General features: G+C 44.0%; 1 protein-coding gene across 1 annotated transcript in view; it reads left to right on the top strand.

Annotated features, from left to right (window-relative positions):
- The first annotated feature begins 2152 nt into the window (after positions 1 to 2152).
- The window catches only part of PPP2R5A (protein phosphatase 2 regulatory subunit B'alpha), an 82960-nt gene continuing 65752 nt past the window's right edge, over positions 2153 to 19360 (top strand). Inside the window, exon 1 of the mRNA XM_018567266.1 lies at positions 2153 to 2551. Coding sequence (XP_018422768.1) covers positions 2404 to 2551 — 148 coding nt within the window. The 5' untranslated portion in view covers positions 2153 to 2403. The remainder of the gene's footprint in view (positions 2552 to 19360) is intronic.

The raw sequence follows: 19360 nt of genomic DNA, 5'->3' as shown, positions 1-19360 counted from the left end.
GACATTGGGTATTGAATAAACATATCAATACTTTAAAAACCCTTCAAGTGTGTGCCGGTGATTTACTTTTATTTACTATTAGTGTTTTGCACGGCGCCATCCGTGTGGACACCTGGGCACTACATATACCTTGTGATTTTGAGACCGTGGCAGTGCGAATGGAATTTGGACTTTGAGATGACATTGTCTTTTGATAAACTACTCAACCACCCCCCACTCTCAGATCTCTATAACTTAGATATCTGTACAACATAATCTGTAGACCAAGATAAGAATTAGGAGGGTTCCTTGAGATAACACAGCAAGTCTACAGATGACGCAGAACAGCTCTGAACTTCTGACATGATCAACAGCTATTTTTGGACTTATCAAACAGTTATAATGAAATGTTGCCAATGGTGCATTTAACACACCAAAAGGGAGCAAATAAAGAAAATCCATTGTAAGGCCTCATGCACACAGACCCATAGAGGCAGTACATGTCATATTTGGGCCGCAGATGCTGTGTAAAGCAACCTATAAACATCAGGAGCTGTATAGTAGGTGTACACTGGTACATTTGTAAACTAGCAGATTCATATGAATGTATGCCCTGAACAAAGACAGTCTGCGCTCATGGCATACGTTCGTATTTGTATACGCCAATACGAAAGTATTGGCATATACAGTACTCACTGTACACCCATTTATGTCTATGGGTTACTGTATAGAGCATCTGTGGCGTCCTGGGGAGGGAAATAAAGCCAAATGTGTATTGCCCCTATGCACGGGGTGAGATTTCAATTTTGGGCACCTGTAGGCATGAATAGACATCTGTTAAGCTGTGCCAGAGCCCTTACCTGCTGTGGGACCCACCAGCTTTCACATATGTAGGAAAGGACGCCGGCGTCATGTAAGTCTGCATCTGAACAAAGACAGTCTGCGCTCATGGCATACGTTCGTATTTGCATACGCCAATACGAAAGTATTGGCATATACAGTACTCACTGTACACCCATTTATGTCTATGGGTTACTGTATAGAGCATCTGTGGCGTCCTGGGGAGGGAAATAAAGCCAAATGTGTATTGCCCCTATGCACGGGGTGAGATTTCAATTTTGGGCACCTGTAGGCATGAATAGACATCTGTTAAGCTGTGCCAGAGCCCTTACCTGCTGTGGGACCCACCAGCTTTCACATATGTAGGAAAGGACGCCGGCGTCATGTAAGTCTGTAATTTAGAGGTCCTTCCCCTGCGTTTGCGGAAAGCCGGCAGTTCCTGTAGATACTGCTGGTCTTGGAGCAGAAGGGTGCATTTTGTGCAGAATGCACCCTCCTTGCTATTGCTGCTGTTGCATCTTGACACAACACTTAGGCAGAGTAGGTACCTGCATGGCGCGCCTCTAAGGAGGGAGCATGTAGGCACATGCCTACTCTGCCTAATGGTAGATTCGGCCCTGCCCATGCACCTGTGTGCACGAGGCCTTAGGGTTTACATACATTTTAGGTTGCGTTCGCACTAGCTGCTTGGTAAAATGTGGTGTTTTACCAGGCAGATAGAGTCCGCTGGGTGTCGGTGGTAAGCTATGGTGCCTTGTGTTGTTGTTGTTTTTTGGGAACTTTATTAGCAGTGTACAAAGTGGACATTCCATTTAAGGTCTCTGGTGTGCTGCAGTGCCCTTCCAGCACACGTCATATTTGCATTTTTCTGCACCGCACATCACTCCAGCATTGTGGTTTGAACATTTGATTCTATGTGTTCTAGCAGTGACAGAAAAACACAGGTTGAGACATGTAGCGTGAACGTAGTCTATCATTTCAAACTCTGTCCACCTACCCATGACCAAATAATACTTGTAACTAAAATATTGACTGATTGAGCAGTAATGCATGTCACTATGTTATAAATTCTTCACATCACAAATTACATTCAGCCCAACAACCCATATTACTAGTTTTATATAGAATTCCCAGGAAGTCTTAATGCAAGCCTGTCATTGGCTGTGCCACCTGTGGATAAAGCGCTGAGTTCCCATGACAACACAGCCCGCCTACTACTTTTCAAGTAATTTTTTCATTGATGTTACGTAAGCAGTGAAGCCCCGCCCCTCTCCTCCGCGGCGCGCTGCTGCCCTCTGTTGGCCAAGGACTGTAAATTACTTCCAGCTCCGGAACGCTTCGAGAGCTCGGAGCCGTCACGTTGATTCCGGTGCGTTGATTGGTCGGGCGGCCTGTCAGTCAGTGTCCGGCGCTCCGAGAGAAGAAGCAGAAGCCTAATCGCCGCCACAGGTCTCCCGGCAGAGCGCGCGGCCCATGGAGGCTGCGCTGTGACGGAAAAGTTTCCCCGGGGGAAGATGGCGGGGGAAAGTGTGACGGAGAGCACCTAGAAGGGCCGGGAATCGCACACGTTCTCCTTCTCTCGACATGTCGGCCATCTCCGCCGCCGAGAAAGTGGACGGCTTCACGAGGAAGTCGGTGCGGAAGGCGCAGAGGCAGAGGAGGTCGCAGGGCTCGTCGCAGTTCCGCGGGCAGGGGGCTCTGGTGGAGCTTTCCCCCCTGCCGCCGCTCAAAGGTGAGGGTGCTCTGGGCTGTGCTCCGACTGCGCCTGGAGGGTGTATAAGGGAGGGGGGCTGTCTGCCAGGGAGCACATGGAGGGTGTATGAGGGAGGGGGTCTGTCTGCCAGGGAGCACAAGGAGGGTTTGTGAGGGGGGCTGTCTGCCAGGGAGCACATGTAGGGCGTGTGATGGGGGAGATGTCTGCCAGGGAGCACATGTAGGGTGTGTGAGGGAGGGGTGCTGACTACCAGGGAGCACATAGAGGGTGTATAAGGGAGAGCTGTCTGCCAGGAAGCACCTGGAGGGTGTGCAAGGGGGAGATGTCTGCCAGGGAGCACTTAGAGGGTGTATGAGGGAGGGGTGCTGACTGCCAGGGAGCGCATGGAGGGTGTTAGAGGGGGTAATCTGGCAGGGTTTACATTGAGGGTGTATAATGGAGAGTTGCCTGCCAGGGAGCACCTGGAGGGTGTATGAGGGGGTAGGAGTCTGTCTGGGTGCACATGAAGGGTGTATGAGGCGAGCTCGCTGACGGGCAGTGCCCGGCAGGGTCTGTATGGAGGAGCTCCAGTTTCATACAGTATCTGGAGGAGTGTATCTGGGGTAGTTCACTGCTTGGCAGGACCTGGAGGGGTGTATCTGGGGTAGATCACTTTCAGGAAGTACCTTCAGGGGTGTATAAGGGGGAGTCCTCTGTCAGGCAGTACCTGGAGTGGTGTATAAGGGGGAGTCCTCTGTCAGGCAGTACCTGGAGGGGTGTATATGGAGGAGCCCTCTGTCAGGCAGTACCTGGAGGGGTGTATATGGAGGAGCTCTCTGTCAGGCAGTACCTGGAGGGGTGTATATGGGGGAGCTCTCTGTCAGGCAGTACCTGGAGGGGTGTATATGGGGGAGCTCTCTGTCAGGCAGTACCTGGAGGGGTGTATATGGGGGAGCTCGGTGTCTCTGGCAGTGTTGGGAGAAGTATATGAATGATTATTCTGTGTCATTGACATTCAGGAACATGACATTCCAGGGTTGGAGGAGACGTGTCTGAGGTGATGTGTGGGGACTTCCATCGCTGACCTTCTTATGGACATGCTGGGGACATGCTAACCCATTGACTTTAATACATTATACATCTCTGACCTGCAACATTCAGTTCCAATGTCTGTGACCATCACCTCGACCCGTCACCTTCCCAGTGATCCCTACCGCTCTTTCCTTTACCTCAGACGTCACAAGACAATGTGACCTCCTCCCATGTGACCACTCACTCCATCCTCTGACATTAGCTGTCACTGGGCATTATGGGCTGTGACAGAGGAAGGAACGGAGAGGGGTCACTGAAAAGGGAAGTATTAGTGAGCAGGGGGACAAGTGAGTCTGTCATGCAAAGCATTGAAGTCAGTGACTTGGTATTAGGGATGAGTTCAATCTGAACCTGACCTCCTCCAAACACAGAAGGAAGCCCCTTCCTTTGCCGCTCAATCAGCTGTGCCCGCGGCTGCATGTAAGCAAAGGGATGGGATGCAGTGGCATCACTGACCTTATATGGCCACATGGCGATATTAGAGCAATGAAGTCAGCAATGCGTCCCACCCCTTTGTTTATGTGCAGCTGCGGGGCAGGGAATGCCGGACCTGCAGCTGATTCGGCGGATGGCCCCATGTTGCTTCTGGGTACTGGGCTTTGTCAGAACCTGAGCTCATCCCTACCTGGCATGACGTGTCAATGCCAGGTCTACGTAAAAGGTTAAGTAAAGCCGTTTTTGTATAGATTATAATGTGAGCCATACATATGTAGATTTCACATGTTCATACCCCATGCGTGCTAAACAGGGTGGATGGAGTATTCTCCCCTGCCAGCTTTTGTATTTGGTCAGCACCCGCGGCTGTTTGAGTAACCAAACAGGGTCTGCATTTCATAGGTTGACCTCACAGTAATGTCAGGATCCGTACCGGCTGCGGCAGTCTCAGTATACCGTGAGCTGTAGTACTGGGCTTTGGGTGATGGGAGGATGCTAGTATATGTCCTCACCTGACCCTTAAGAGAACTATGGGGAAAAACACTTACCTTATAGTTCTCTTTTAATGGATAAAATGCAGTTCAGACGGATCTTAAAGCACCCCAAAGCTGGATCATACGTGTGCTCTTCTGCTTTTCATAGCGTGTACATGAGTCATTCAAAGCACAGTGTGGAAACATAAGGAAGGGTACATGCTGCAGCACAGGGTGATGGGACAGATCAGCTCCAGGGTGTGGGATGGAATGAAACATTCTTGGCAGTGACGGCTCCTGTGGTTAAGGTGAGGATGATGTGAAGTGTCATGTAGTAGTAGTGGTGCCTGTAAGTGAGGTGAATGTGGACTTAGGCGGGAATAAAATCCGCTAAAGGAATGTGACTTTGTATATCCCAGTATTGTGTACATGCACAGCAGAAAAATCTTTTTTTTTTATTTTTTTATCAGGCAATAAAAAAGGAGACTTGAATCTATTTTTCAGATTTAACCACTAACAAAAATGTATCTTATTTGTGTATCACTCGGCTGTATATCCTCAAATCATCTCTGAATTGGTGCTGACACTGTCCTTTCTTCTGGAGGGGGGCTACTTTTGTTCCCCATGGTCCCTGTGTGTTGTTGCAACGTAGCCACCGCTCCAAGTTTGCTCCTGTGATGGACTACAATCTCACGTTTAGTTTACTAATATGTAGATTGTGAGATTGTAGTCCATCACAGGAACGAGCTTGGAGCGGAGATGTTTTGAGGATCGACAGCCGAGTGATACACAAATAAGATACATTTTTGTTACTAGTTGAGGTATTTGAATGCATTTTTAAGATTTCACTCCTGGGTTTAGTGTCACTTTAAGATATAATCGGCAAGCTTTTGAGTCAAAATTTTTTTCCTTGACTTTGTGCAGTTGTTTCCTTCACATATTGTCTCAGAGCTCAATTTCTCTGGTCTCGGCCGGTAACTTTTTACATTGCTTGTTTGATCTGTGATAATGTGCTAATTGCTGGAACAGGATGTTTTTGTGAGCACTGTTGAGAAAGTTTAAATAAGAGACGCAGCACTTTACTGCAGGAGCTGGCGTGTTCCGTCTTCTGTGCGGCTATAAATGTAAAAAGAAATTTAAATATGTATGTAAAATATGTCAAAATGTGTAAAATATATCTATCTATCATATGTTTATGTATATATAAAAGAACAATTTCACTCGAGAGTTGTCATGCGTATAACCTGTAAATACTGAAGTGGTTCCTCTTTTTCTTTTTGGGGGACGACGACTTTGCAGCATGCTAAATGCTTGTTTTTCTTTGACACAAATACCTAAGTAATAAAATACAATTTAGCTTTTTACTGCCAACGTCTGGTGTTGTATGTTTACAATTATTTAAAGTGGATCTAAGTGGAACTCCAGAGTAATAACAAGAAACAGCACTTGTGAAAGAAAAAAAATCTCATAGTGTTATACCAAAATACAATGTTCTGGATTTTTTTTTTTTTGGACCATTGTGGAATTTTAACTAATGCGAATGAGGAGGAAAATAAGCTGGGTAAGGCCTATGGGCCCTGGGTGTATTTAAAAAGTACCTTTCCATTATCGAACGTTTGCGTCGTATAGATAGTCACCTTTGTGACCCAATAACGAATGAGGAAAAGTCATGTTTTCCTTTTGACACAATTGAAGGGAAGGTTGTCAGGTGGCATTTAATGGTGAAGAGGGAGCTGAAGGACCATACAGCAAGCCATCTTCCATATTGAAGCATTAAGTTTATGTTTGTATTTTGTGTACTTGTTTATCCTCTCAGGTTGCTGTCCTGGAAGATGATTGGGGAAATGTTCCGTTAGACTTACCGGTAACGGTATTTCTAGGAATCTTCCAGGACAGCAAGCCTACTTCCCACCCGGAATGATGTATGGTATGTTATTTATTGTTGGGTTGTCCCCTCGTTTACTGGGGTGGTAGTCTACTTTTATCACAACTGAGGTACGAGGGGAAGGGGAGGGGCTTTTAACTGTTTTGCTAATTGTGTTTCCTGTAGAAGGTGGAACCAATCATCTCTCAGGTTGCTGTCCTGGAAGATTCCTAGAAATACCGTTACCGGTAAGTCTAACGGAACATTTTTGTATGTCTCCTTTTACAATGCTCTCTTACTCTCGTGTTAAAGCTAAACTCTAGGATTAGGAAATATTGCCTACATACTAGAGGCAATTGTATTCTTCCTTAAATCTTGGTGTCTTTTGTGTATATCGTTCAGATCTGTGCATTAATCCAGTGTGAAACTTTACCTGTGCAGGACCTTCCTGTAATAAAGACCGATCAGTGCTTCCCTCTCTCTGTGCAGGGTGAATGGTCTTGTCTCCGCCCCCTTCTGTAGTTTTTTTTTTGCAGGCAGCCTATAGTGGGCAGGGCCTGGTAGGTTTCTCCCACAGCTCTGCTCTCTGCAAAGTCTATGTACAGCACAATGATGATGTCACCAGTATTATTACAAGGTAGTATCTGGATTTGTGAAGGCATTTGGTGCACACAAAGTGGATTTATGTGGTAGAAACCTACCTAGACCCTCAGTTTTTATAATGATTTCAAATAAAAGTTTTATTGGGATATTTTTTTCTGCCTGGTCTGAATCAGGCTGGCCTCCAGATCAATAGCAATATGAAATATCAAAAACGCATCGCAATGCTTTCCTATGGGATTTCTGGGGCTCTGTTCACTCCAGTGCAGTCGGTTCAGTTGCAGTAAAAAAAATAAAATGGAACGCATCAAAAACGCATGCAAACCCAAAGAACGCATCAAAAAATTAAAAAAAATTACAGGAATGAGAAGGGTGTAAACACTATGCACTTGGTCAAAATCCATGGTGTACACACGGAACACAACAATTATTACCTTTTGAATAGACATACGGATGCATGAAAATAACTTAACTGGAAGGGCCTTCAAATCCTTGTATAAAGTCCAAAATTGGCCCTGAACAGCGGGTGCACCCAATACTGACGTCTCCTGCGAAGACGTCTGAGAGTGGCTACATCCACTGCTAACACCATGCCTGCAAACAAAGGAAGCATGTCTGATCTGAGCTACAACTTGACTCCTAACGTCTAAGGAAGTGCACGGACAAGAAGAAGGAAGTGACATAATGTCCTAATTTGCATTTTGAGAGAAAAAAATGCATCTGAATTCGTCAAAATGCATAGCACTGCAGCTGCACAAACGCACGCAGTTCTGATGCAGTTATGGTGTGAACAAGCCATGAAGGTACCTTAGCAATGGAGGATAATATTGCAAACACAATCCAGCAACCCTTAGGCCAAATTGTATGTGGACTTCTTCATAAACATTTACATTTTGCCCAGCTGGTGTGTATTCTTATAATGCGTCATCCCGGAATTCAGATCTCCCAGCAGCGTAGTCAGCTTGGGCTGCCTTCAGGTACTATAGAAATGTGATGGCTGCCAGTCTGTACAGTAAAGGCTTGTGTTGGGGTTGTCTGTCCCATGACTATGGGCAGCTTTAAAGGAGAACTGCAACTTTGGAATCAAATTTTATGGTAATTACCCCGTCTTCCTTCCATTCCTATATTCACCTATTAAGATACTGCTGACTGCACAAAATATTTCCATCCGGCCCCATGCATATCCTCTGTACTCTCCTTGATTCTTATGAAGAGTAATTTTGGAATATAAACTTGTACATGGTAACTCTGTGAGATTGAATGGAAGTACAGTGCACATACACTGACGTGGCTGGAGAGATTTTGACTAGTGGCTGTACTTTCTAATCATCTCTCTGGGTCAGGGATAGGTGAATGTAAGACTTGCAGGGGGAACAACTACAATATACGGTGGTACCCCGGTTCAGGAACGCTTCTGTTCGCGAACATTTCGGTTTGCGAACAGGAAGTTCGGCATAGTTTTGCTTCCATCGCGAACTTCGCATGGGTGATGAACAGACTCACAGCCATCTTCCCTGCTGTGACACTGGTGGTGGCTTCCTCTAGTCGAGAGCGCGGTCCGATCACAGTTTGATTCGGTTCGTGACCAGTTAAAGGAGAACTATGGGGTCAGTGTTTTTCCCCATAGTTCTCCTTAGGGTAACGGGAGGACACAAACTAGCGTTCTCCCGTTACCCTAAGCTCAGTATACCGCGAGCTACATTTCTAGTTTTTTTCCTAATTTTTTTATTTTATTCAAACTAAGTGAGGGGTTAGGTACACATATGTGATATAATTATATAGCCCTATCTGTCCTCTAAAAAACAATATATAATATGTGTGGGTACATTTAGTAAGAAAGTATATTACTGCTGTGGAAGAATCACACAGCAAAAATGTAAAAAATGTGTCAGTCATTTATGAACAGAACCTGAAAACTAGCTCAGTCATGAAGGGGTTAAAGCAGACCTTCCAGGGCAAGCAGAAGGCTTTTTGCCAGCTGTTGCCCACCAAGAAAATGGCTTTAAAAAGCCATTTATTAACAAACTGTTCACCCAGGAAAAAAACAAACCTACTGCAGCCTCTAGTGCTTCTGTGAGACATGGGTGGTGTCTCTGCCTCCTGGAAGCTTGATATCTCATAAGAATGCATTGCAGCCTAAGAGTACATTCATGCAGAATTTCAAGCTCTCTTCACCATCCCTCCTGCCAGAGCCATCACCTGGGCTTCCCAGAAGCGCCGGAGGCCAAGGTCAATGCAAAGTGTTTTTTGTTTTTTTTTGATTGTTTGGGGGGTTTGTTTACAAATGGCTTTTTAAATCATCAAATAACTACCCACCAAAGATTGGATATCTGATATCTGATTGCTGGTGGGGGAGTGATATTCAAATATTCAACAAGTAGCATTAGAGGTGCAAATGAACAGACTGCATGAAGCAGAAACTGGGAGATCATTACACTGCAGCTTTCTTTCCAACAAGAGGAATCGTGAGCTGCCAATTAGGGATTTCATCAAATCTCCTGAGGCTGGCAGTCTGAGACAGCAGTGCCTTGGATCTCATACTGCAGATATACAGATATGAGGCTGTAGGTACACTTACATACCAGGCAGTTCATTGCTGTTGTCTAAAGGATTGGAAGACGAAAGGTAGATTGTTTAGGATACTGCTTGGGCACCATTAACATTTCTAAACGTTCCCTATAACAAAGCATTTCTTCACTCTTTGAATTCGAGTCCGCTTGTTTCAGTGCTGTATCCTTTTAGGGCTCATTCACATTGGCACCATTAGGCCTGCTTTGGGCAACACTGCCCGGCACATTCATAATAAAATTTGCCTTCTGTCCTGTGGCTCCAGTTCACACCTGCGTTGGTGTACGCTGAAAAAAATTAAAATAGGACAAAAAAAGAATGTCTATTTCTGCGTAGCGTGATCCGATGCTCTGTAACATTTCGCAACAATTTGAACCACAGAGAATTAATATAGAGATTTAAAGAAATTGATTGCTTTCATGCATTATTGCAGTGCATTATAACCACATTGCAGCATGTGGATCACGCTTTCACTTCGCACACCAGCACACAAGTTATGCTCTGTGTGATATAAACGAGCCCTATAGACCACACGCCTAATCATTAGGTTGAAAACTTGTTTCCTTTGAATCCGATAGTTTTTATTGTCATTTTACAGTAACAAGACATGTATAGTAAATCGTATGTGCCCAGTTGAAACGTACAAAACATGGGAATACAAAATCGTGTACAAATTCTTCAGGCACATGTAACAAGAGCAGGAGTATCCAAACAAAAATATATAGAGAAAGAAAACAAAAGAAAAAGGGGAGAAAAAACAAAAAAAACACTAGAGGGTCAAACTGTGAATAGTCATCTAATACGCCCAGAGGGCACATACTTGGAGAGGGTGTCAGGTGGACATTAAAGACAGACTTAAGCGTGTGTACGACTTGCGACCATTATCGCTCTAGCTTTGGGCAGCACCATAGTAAGTGGGTCAGGGAACCCTGAAGATGGAGTTAATTTGATCAAATAGACGCCTGGGAAGCCAGATCGGGGAGTTATGCAATATTTTAACCTCTTGCCGTCCGCCAGTAGTAAAAAAAAGGACGGATGGCACTGCTGCATCTGCGGGTTGCCGTCTCCAGACGGCAATTTTATTTCAGTACAGCGCTGTATGACGGAATAAATGTCAGTTAAAGTACCGCAGCGCTGAATACTAAAAAATGGCCTGATTGACGGATCAGGACAGCCAGGGGCTCTATAGCCAGAGCGAATAACAACGGGGACAAGGGGCAGCCTTGTCTGGTACCCCGTTTCAAGGGGGATGAGGGGGGGAACCCATCATTAATTTGAATGCGTGCGACAGGCTGGTGGTAGAGAAGGCGAACCCATTTGCATAAGTGAGGGCCATAGCCAAAGGCAGATAGGACGGCCCAAAGATAGCGCCATTCCACACTGTCGAAAGCCTTCACCACATCCAGGACCAGTAGAGCCCTGTTACCTGAATTATCAATGGTGGCTTGCATGTTCATGAATACCCTGCACACATTTACAGCTGTAGACTTCTGAGGCATAAAGCCAGACTGATCTGGATTCACTATCGAGGAGATTTTGGAGGAGAGTCTATTGGCTAGTACTTTCGCCAGGATCTTTATATCCACATTTAGCAAGGAAATCGGCCGGTGTGACTCTGGTAGGAAAGGGTTTTTGTGTTTCTTAGAGAGCACTATTATGGTAGCATCGTACGCGGGAGCTCACCACTGGAGAGGGCTTCATTAAGCGTCAGTAGCAAGGTAGGGAGTAGGAGTAGCATGTATGTCTTATAGAATTCCATGGGGAGGCCATCAGGACCGGGAGCCTTTCCATTAGGAAAGGTGCGAAGTGCCTGCTCCAATTCCTCTGCGGTAATCGGTACCTCTAGGGCAGACCGGTCCGCCTCAGCTAAGGCGGGTAAGGTGATACTGCCCAGGAATGACTCTAGCTCATCCTCCATATACTGGGCTCGGGAGGTGTACAGGGTTTTGTAGAAGTTGCTAAACGTGTCCAATATCAATTCAGGGTCTTGGTTAGAGGCCCCAGTAGGGTCCATGACTGCTCCAATATGAGCTGTGTCCTGTTGGGCACGGGCAATTTGAGCTAATAATTTGCCTGTAGCGTCACCCTCGGTGCAGAACACACGTTTTGAGAAAAATAGTTTACGCTGTGATTTCTGCTTAAGCAGGGTCTCCATGTGCGCCCCCGCCTCCTTCCAAACTCGACAAGTGGTCTGAGAGGGGTCCCCCACTTTATCTCTGAAAACTTGACCAGCATTGGGGCAAGTGATTTACAGCTTTTTTTAAATCTGAAAACTGTTACGTATGTCTGTGAAGGTAAGGTGATAAGTTATCACAGAGGATTTATTCTGGGAGCCGGGTTGCCACTGCATTACAAAATATTGTTTGCAGCCTTTTCATGTGTTAGTGGAAGTGCATGTTCCTTGAATTTTTGAAGAGAGTGGTTACATTTTCCTGGTTGCCCTTTTTGTAGCTGACCTCTTCCAGGCCATTGTGCTTGACCATTCAGAAACAGATTTTTTTTTTTTTGTAGGTTTGTGAAAGCTTTTAGCAGGTACAGAGTACGTCCCACGTGTACGCTGCGGTACGTTGCATTCTGGTGTGGGCTGGAGCCAGAATAGGTTGTTAAAGCATTCAGTCTCCTGACACTTGAAAATGTGTTTCAAGTAGAAATCCCATTCATTCCTATGTGGCTAGTTTTACCTCAAGAGGCTGTGGTTTAGTGTGTTTTCAAAGGGAAAATACAAGGGCCCATTCACACCTACACATGTGCGTTACAATGTGTGAATTGGCTTTTTAAATGTAAACGCATATTGATAAGATGAATGTTGACGTTGGTCCTTTTACATGTGTCTAAATGAATATATACATTCATTTTTAATATAACGTCTGAAAGAGCAAGCAAGCAAATTCAGGTGGTGCACCACTGACCTAGTTGAATTAAGTTATGTACACGTTGCAGTTTTTGCATGTTGGCCAAACCTAATGCTAGTAATGCCATACTTTTCAGTGACAACAGAGTGAAGTGTAAATTTATTGTTGCTGAAAATCAGTTGCATCAGAATAGGTGTGGACTTATTTGTGCTGCTGTTTGTGCCTAGGGCCTCATGAATGTTTACACATAATGGAGTCCCTTTTGAAATGAAAGGTCATCGTTCACAAAACCGAGTGTCAGACTGGGCACAGGACAAGAACTGCACAGAAAATAGTATGAAAATATACTTTAGCCCTCGTTCACACCTGAACGTTTTATAGCGCGTTCTACGCTCGACGAACGCTCTACAAAACGCTCAAAAATATAATATACTGCGAATCGCGGTAAAAAAACGCGCGACAGATGCGCATATGCAATACGCCTAGGTGTGAACGAGACCTTAAGGCTGGTTCCATCAGATTGCGGCTACCAACCCAACTAGTCCATGTGTATGGAAAATGGCTGCACTATCCATTGTAATGCAGCTTAGAAAATGAAAGCGAGAATATGATTTCCATGGATATTTTACCTTTTTTGCTAGGTGAAACAAAACATTAATCACTATAATGTATAGACCGTCAGTGAACTAAGGGACAGAGGGGACTTGTATAGATGGGGCTGTATATTAAATGACAGGTGCACCTCCTTAGGCTTATTTAACACGGGCACCTTTAGTTCTGATCAGCATGAATTCCCAGCTGATCAGAATGGACGTGACTATTGTGATATCCATACCTGTCCAGCTTTTACCGCCATCTTGCAGTGAAGGAAAAAAAACAAATTACTAGACCCATGCTTGTCTATGGGGAATCGGATGTAAACAGACATCAGGTTACATCAGATTACCCTTGATCCAGTATGATCAGGTCCACCAAAACAGAACTCTGATCCGTTTGTTTTTCTAGACCTGACCCGGATTTGGGGGAGTAATCAGATGCAACTAGACGGACATCCGTTTACATCTGGCTGCCCATAGGCTAACATGGGGCTTCAGATCAGATCTGCCTGAAAAACAGACAGTGGACCTGATCGGAATGCCCGTGTGAAAGGGGCCTTAAGGAGAATTATGGGGAGAGGGAAATACACTCATACCTATAATTAGAGCCGACGTGTGACACTGAAACTGTCACGCTGTCTCTATTGATCGAGAACTGAGAGATCGCATACCACTGATAACTCCGTTCCCGATCTTCTCCCTGCAGAGTGGGGACTGTCAGTCACTGCTCCCTGCAGGGATTCTCACCTCCCTGTTCCTCCAGCGCTGACTGGAAGAACAGACGGGGACAGGCAGAGCCAGCTGACAATATTGTTGGGTTCCTTCCCGGCTGCAGTACGGCTTTGCGCTGTCACCATATAGCGGACATTAGCCTGCTATATGCTGGGTTTTGGGCCACGTGGACATTACTATATGTCCTTGTGACCCTAAAGAGAACTATGGCCAAAAAAGGTTTGACCATAGTTCTCTTTTAAACAGACTTGTTCCAAGTATTGATAGTGAAAAGTAATTTTTACATTTTTTGTTTCTGGCTCCTTTGCTCTAAATGTCTGTTGCTTATATACAGATCATTTTGTTCTTATTTCATATTACATATTTCATAAAGGCAACTGAAGACCTATCTTATGTAAACTTTTTATATGTATACATTGGGAATGTCATTTGATTTTTACATTTTGATGATCCATTTTGACAGTCTATACATATTATGCTGCAGAGAAAACTAGTTCACAGGAGCTTCATGTCATTTAGTGGGTTGTTTTTCTAGACTGTGGGAAATACATGTCCATATCGGGATACCCCCAGGAGCCACATTACAGGGATTTATTTTTGGACCTGTAATTGGCCATAAGCTTTGTGGAAGGAAGTACTACCTTTTTATCAGAATACCAGCAAGTACTGTCATGTGATCTGTAATATCTACTTAGATTATATTTTAAATACACCCCCCCATAAAATACACCTATAGTCATATATTGACATTCTAAATTGTCAACTCTAGGTTTGCAAATATTGACCCTTCCAAGCCTTGTCCAGCTGATACTACTTTTTTTTTTTTATTAGCCAGTTTGACTGCCTATGATGTTGCACCAACAGGAAGGTGATTGGATGGAGGGCCATGTCTTGAAGGGAAATGGGGACATACTAGGTTCCTGCACTGTAGTCCTTCATTGTTTGTATTACTGTCAAATATATTTTACCAAGCAGTAAAATGCTCTCGCTGACCTCTGCGTTCGCAGGTACCATGGAGTAATTCCAAAGTTAAGTTAGCTGAAAAAATACTTTAAGTTCATTTTTCCTGACTAGATTGTTCATGATAACTGAAGAATTTCCTTCATGACTTCATTGTGCATGCTTTTCTCAAGCTATAGCACCAGTCGGATTTAATACTTACCTGTACTTTGCCCGTTTTCCTTTTTATAGGAGGCAGGCTGTATTGCTCTCCCTCCACTGTTAGTTAACAGAAATCCTCTGGAAGCAATGACATTTTTTTAAAAGTTGTGACTTTCACAGTGCTCACCAAACCCCTTCCTGAACTCTTGTGATGGCACAGGTGCCTGACTACTGGCCACTGGAGCAGCCAGCCCTGCGTAATGTTTTGACAGGGAGGTGTCCTGTGTCCTCCCATATGCAGAAGCACCTGGTATTTTCGTAGGACTACAGCTATAGATTGAGACATCTGGAGATAAGAGTGGAAAGTGAATAAAGCTTATATGTGGTGCCTCCTATAAACCAAGGTGTGGAAATTTAAAAAAAATACTACTTGTCCAAGGGCTAAAGTGGGGGCTGAATCTACTTGTCCCTCATGACACTCTACTTGTCCCAATACAAAAAAAGTGTTTTAATCAAAACTAGGGATGCACAGATATAGGCTTTTGGGTATCGAGTACGAGTACTGATATTTTGCTTTTGGTACTTGCCGATACCGAGTATCGGTGCTTCCGTTGGCATGGAACAGGCTTCCCAGGCAATCAGAAGGCTGGGCCGCGGGTAATTACATGATACCCAGCTTCCTGATTGCCAGGGAACCCGACTCAATGTAGTTTGGCAGACTTCGTTGTGATTGGCCGGGAAACCGGCTTCCCAGCCAATCAGGAAAACGAGCGGCGAGTAATTACCTGATTGGCTGGGAAGCAGGCTCGATGTTTAGAAAGCAGGGCAGCGACTAATGACCCGCCTCCCGGATTCCTGATTGGCCGGGAAGCTGGCTCAGCAAGGAGCTGGCTTCCCGGCCAATCAGGAAATCGGGATGTGGGTCATTAGTCGCTGTCCTGCTTCCTGATTGCATGGGAAGCTGGCTCCATGTTCTCCTACGGCCATGTTCCAGTATGGGGGAAGGTATCGGAGCATTTGGGCGAGTACAAGTCACCCGACCACGCTGACCAATGAGTGCTTGCAATGTGCAAGGGAAATTCAAAATGCATAGGGCTGGACTGCGGTACGGGGTACAGATAGTACACCTGTAATGGCGGAGGGTAAGGACTGTTTGGCGAAAGGTAAGTATAGCCGGGGGATGGGTTTGGGAGCGGGCCAGATTTGATCGGATAATTCCATTTCCCCATATTACTTGGGAAAGTGAACCTTTTAATGCATCTGTATCTGATCTGTATCTCTACTTCTCTAAATAGACCGGACACATGGAGACTTGTACGCTTTGCCTTTATTTTCTGCAGTGCTTCTGTATGTGACAGCTGTTAGGAAATCGAAAAGTTGCTTTGGGCTGGATGTAGGATAGTAATATGTGCCTTTTGGTGTATTCTGGTTTCTAGAACATGCCAGGTCTGATGTGCTGTGTATCTGTAACATACCACTTCAAAAAATGCATCTGTACTGATAAACAGAAGGAAGCTAGTGAAATCAGATGTTGTTTTTGGCCTTTCCAATGAAAGAGCGTTTTGTATATATGGCTGTTCTAGATAGAGTGCTTGTTTACCACCATGTTGTATGTGGTTATTGTTATTTCTGTTACAATGGTGATGTTAGCATGTTGGCCTGTGAAAGGTTAAGGTGTGAGGTTTTATTGTCATCCATGCTTCTGAACATCACTGTCACTGTGATATGAAGATTTTCCCTAATAACTTCTTTCAGCACCACTGGATAGGGAATAATTGTATTTTAGTCAGACCTGTAAAGCCTTGCTTCTTTAGAAGACAATATTGCCATAATTCTTCCAAGATATCCAAAAATCTTTTAAAATAACTAAAAAAAAACCCGGCAACAACAAACAGTTCTCGCTTGTCCCAGTTTCCGCCATTACAAGGAATTGTTTTAGCCAAAGCTACGGGTCTGCATGTGCATTTTAAAAAGTGCAACAACTGGCGTCTGTAATAATCTGTATCGCCATACTTGAATTGCTATAAAAGCACATCTTCAACAGAGAATATCATTTACTTCTATTTTCTTTCAGCAATGTTGCTGGTCTAAAAATAACAAACCAATAAACCTAACATGTATACTTGTACCAAAGTGCCATGGCTTCCTAAAATCGGTATAATTGGCGCTCTTGGACACTTGCTCTTAGGGCTTGTTCACACCAAATGCAGACCAGATCTGCATGAGTTTCTGCACATGCGGTGCAGTGTGTTATACTGCTTTTTTGTGATGCGTTCCAGGCCGTTTTTTTTTTTTTAGTTTAAAATGGGCTTTCAGTGCGTTTCAGGGCTATGCATGTGTATTTGATGCGTTCCAGAGCAGGTAAAATAGGACATGCTGCAGTTTTTTTTACGTGCTCGGGAACTGAACGCTGCGGTGTGAACTAGAGCCCAAAATACCATTGGAATACATTGGGCGCAGTTTTGATCCGGTTTGTAACGGCTCTGCTCCTGGAAAGCGCTTGGTGTGAACAAGCCCTGAGTGTAAAAACTGGCCTGCCCCTTGAAAAGTGACACTAAACCCGGGAGTTAAATCCTAAAAATACATTCAAGTACCTGAACTAATAACAACCTTGTGTGTATCACTCAGCTGCAGATCCTTAAATCATCTCTGAATTCTAGCTGGAACTGCTTCACCCTAGAGCCTCAGGTTTATTTTACTGATTTGCATTGGGATTGTAGTCCATCACGGGAGCGAGCTTGGAGCGGTGACAACTTTACAACACACACACAGGGACCATGGGGAACAAAAGTAGCCACCCTTTTGTCCGTCCCTAGGGTGCTCTATAATGCCAGGACATACCATTTTCCTTCTGCATGTAATTCTTAATGTGTTCTATCAGAAGAAGGAAAGACAAGTGTCAGCACTAGGGTTCCAACCAATTAATCAAATAATAAGAATATTTGTCAACTATTCTCATTATAGATTAGTTGGTTGGTGCTCTTGCACCCGCCCACTACCTGCTGTATTTACGTTCAGCTGCAGTCTGCGGAATCTTGCCACTGGCAGCCGTCATTCCCGGGCTGAAGCTATTCAAGCTCCATGTGCTTCCAATACAATTATTTAAAAAAAACATTAAAAAGGTGGGAAAAAAGTTATTTTTGGTTTTGGTCTGCAAAATCCTGCTGCAGGAGGTGTATTGCAGTGCCTTTCATTTCATTGGCACTCCAAGCATTCCTCCCACCCACAGTGTGATTGTCCGCACTGGAACGCACGGTACCGCAATGCTGTGCATTGCGAGTGCAAAAAATGTGCCTGCAGTTTTATTCTGAAGTAAACTTTGTAACACTCCATGTGTGTATTTTTATTTTAAATTTAAGAATGGTATTTTTTTAATCCGATTAATTGAAAAAATTATCAGCCAACTAATCGGTTACGAAACTAATGATTAGTTGCAGCCCTAGTCGGCACCAATTCAGAGATAATTTTGAGCATCTGCAGCTAGGTTACATTTTTGTTGTTAAATAAGGTACTTGAATGCATTTTTAGGATTTAACTCCTAAGTTTAGTGTTGCTTTAACTCCATAGTTGCCCATCACTAGGACGATATGGTGGGAGTGCAGCCTTCAACGCAGACAAGGAATAGGTCAACCTTCGTGGGGTCTTTAGAGGGGGGGATATCGTTGTTTAAAACCAGCAATGCAATTTGTCATAAGTCTGCTACTTTTATTTTTATACATAAAATCTATTTTGCAACTTTCTGATTTTTATTTTATTCTTTATATAAACTACATCCCGCCTAATTTAGTTAACTTTTTTCTGTTTGGTGAAGTGTGTGTAATTTATATCTCCCATTGTCCTCACCTGCCGCACATGACGACAGGTGCAACAATTACACAGCAACGTTCTTTTAGTCCTTGAATATCGCATTGATAAGCACGCCAGCTGCTAATGTGCTGTGAGCGTTCACTTTCTACACAGACTTAACATGTTGTATGCTTTGCATATTTATAGAGGGGAATGTGTCCAAATCATGATTATTTTATCAGCTTCCATTGTTTGTACATTGTGCAAACGCAGAAAGTATGTTTGTGACACCTGTTTAAAAATAGTTTGAGCCATTCCATGCAACAAGTGAACTGCTAATGCTATCTAGGAAATGCTGCCGTTTTGCTGAAATCAGAAAGTTCATCCCTTTTACCTTCCTTGGGAGTTTCCTGTAACTGTAGTCAGTTTAGATAATGCCTTATGACGTAATTTGGCGGGATGCATCTTGGAGGATGTGCCGTTAACTTTCTGTGCTTGATGTGTCACCAATCAGGTTGGTACTTCCAAGAGCGGTTTAAATCTGATTAGTTGTGAGAAATCATGTAAAGCTAATTTTTTAAATCCCTTTCATTTTGGTGGCATATTCTTTTGCATTTTTATTTAATAAATAAAAATAAACCCCTTTTCACACATCAGTGCTTTTAAACGTTTTATTATAGGTTGTTCTAATGTAAGTAGCAGTAAAAAAAAGGGCAAAGTAACAATTTTGTCTTTTTTTTTTTTTTTTT

This window comes from Nanorana parkeri, unplaced genomic scaffold (assembly GCF_000935625.1).
Source record: "Nanorana parkeri isolate BGI_ZX_2015 unplaced genomic scaffold, ASM93562v1 scaffold1, whole genome shotgun sequence".
NCBI classification, from domain to species: Eukaryota; Metazoa; Chordata; class Amphibia; order Anura; family Dicroglossidae; genus Nanorana; species Nanorana parkeri.
This window is presented reverse-complemented; position numbering and strand designations above follow the sequence as displayed.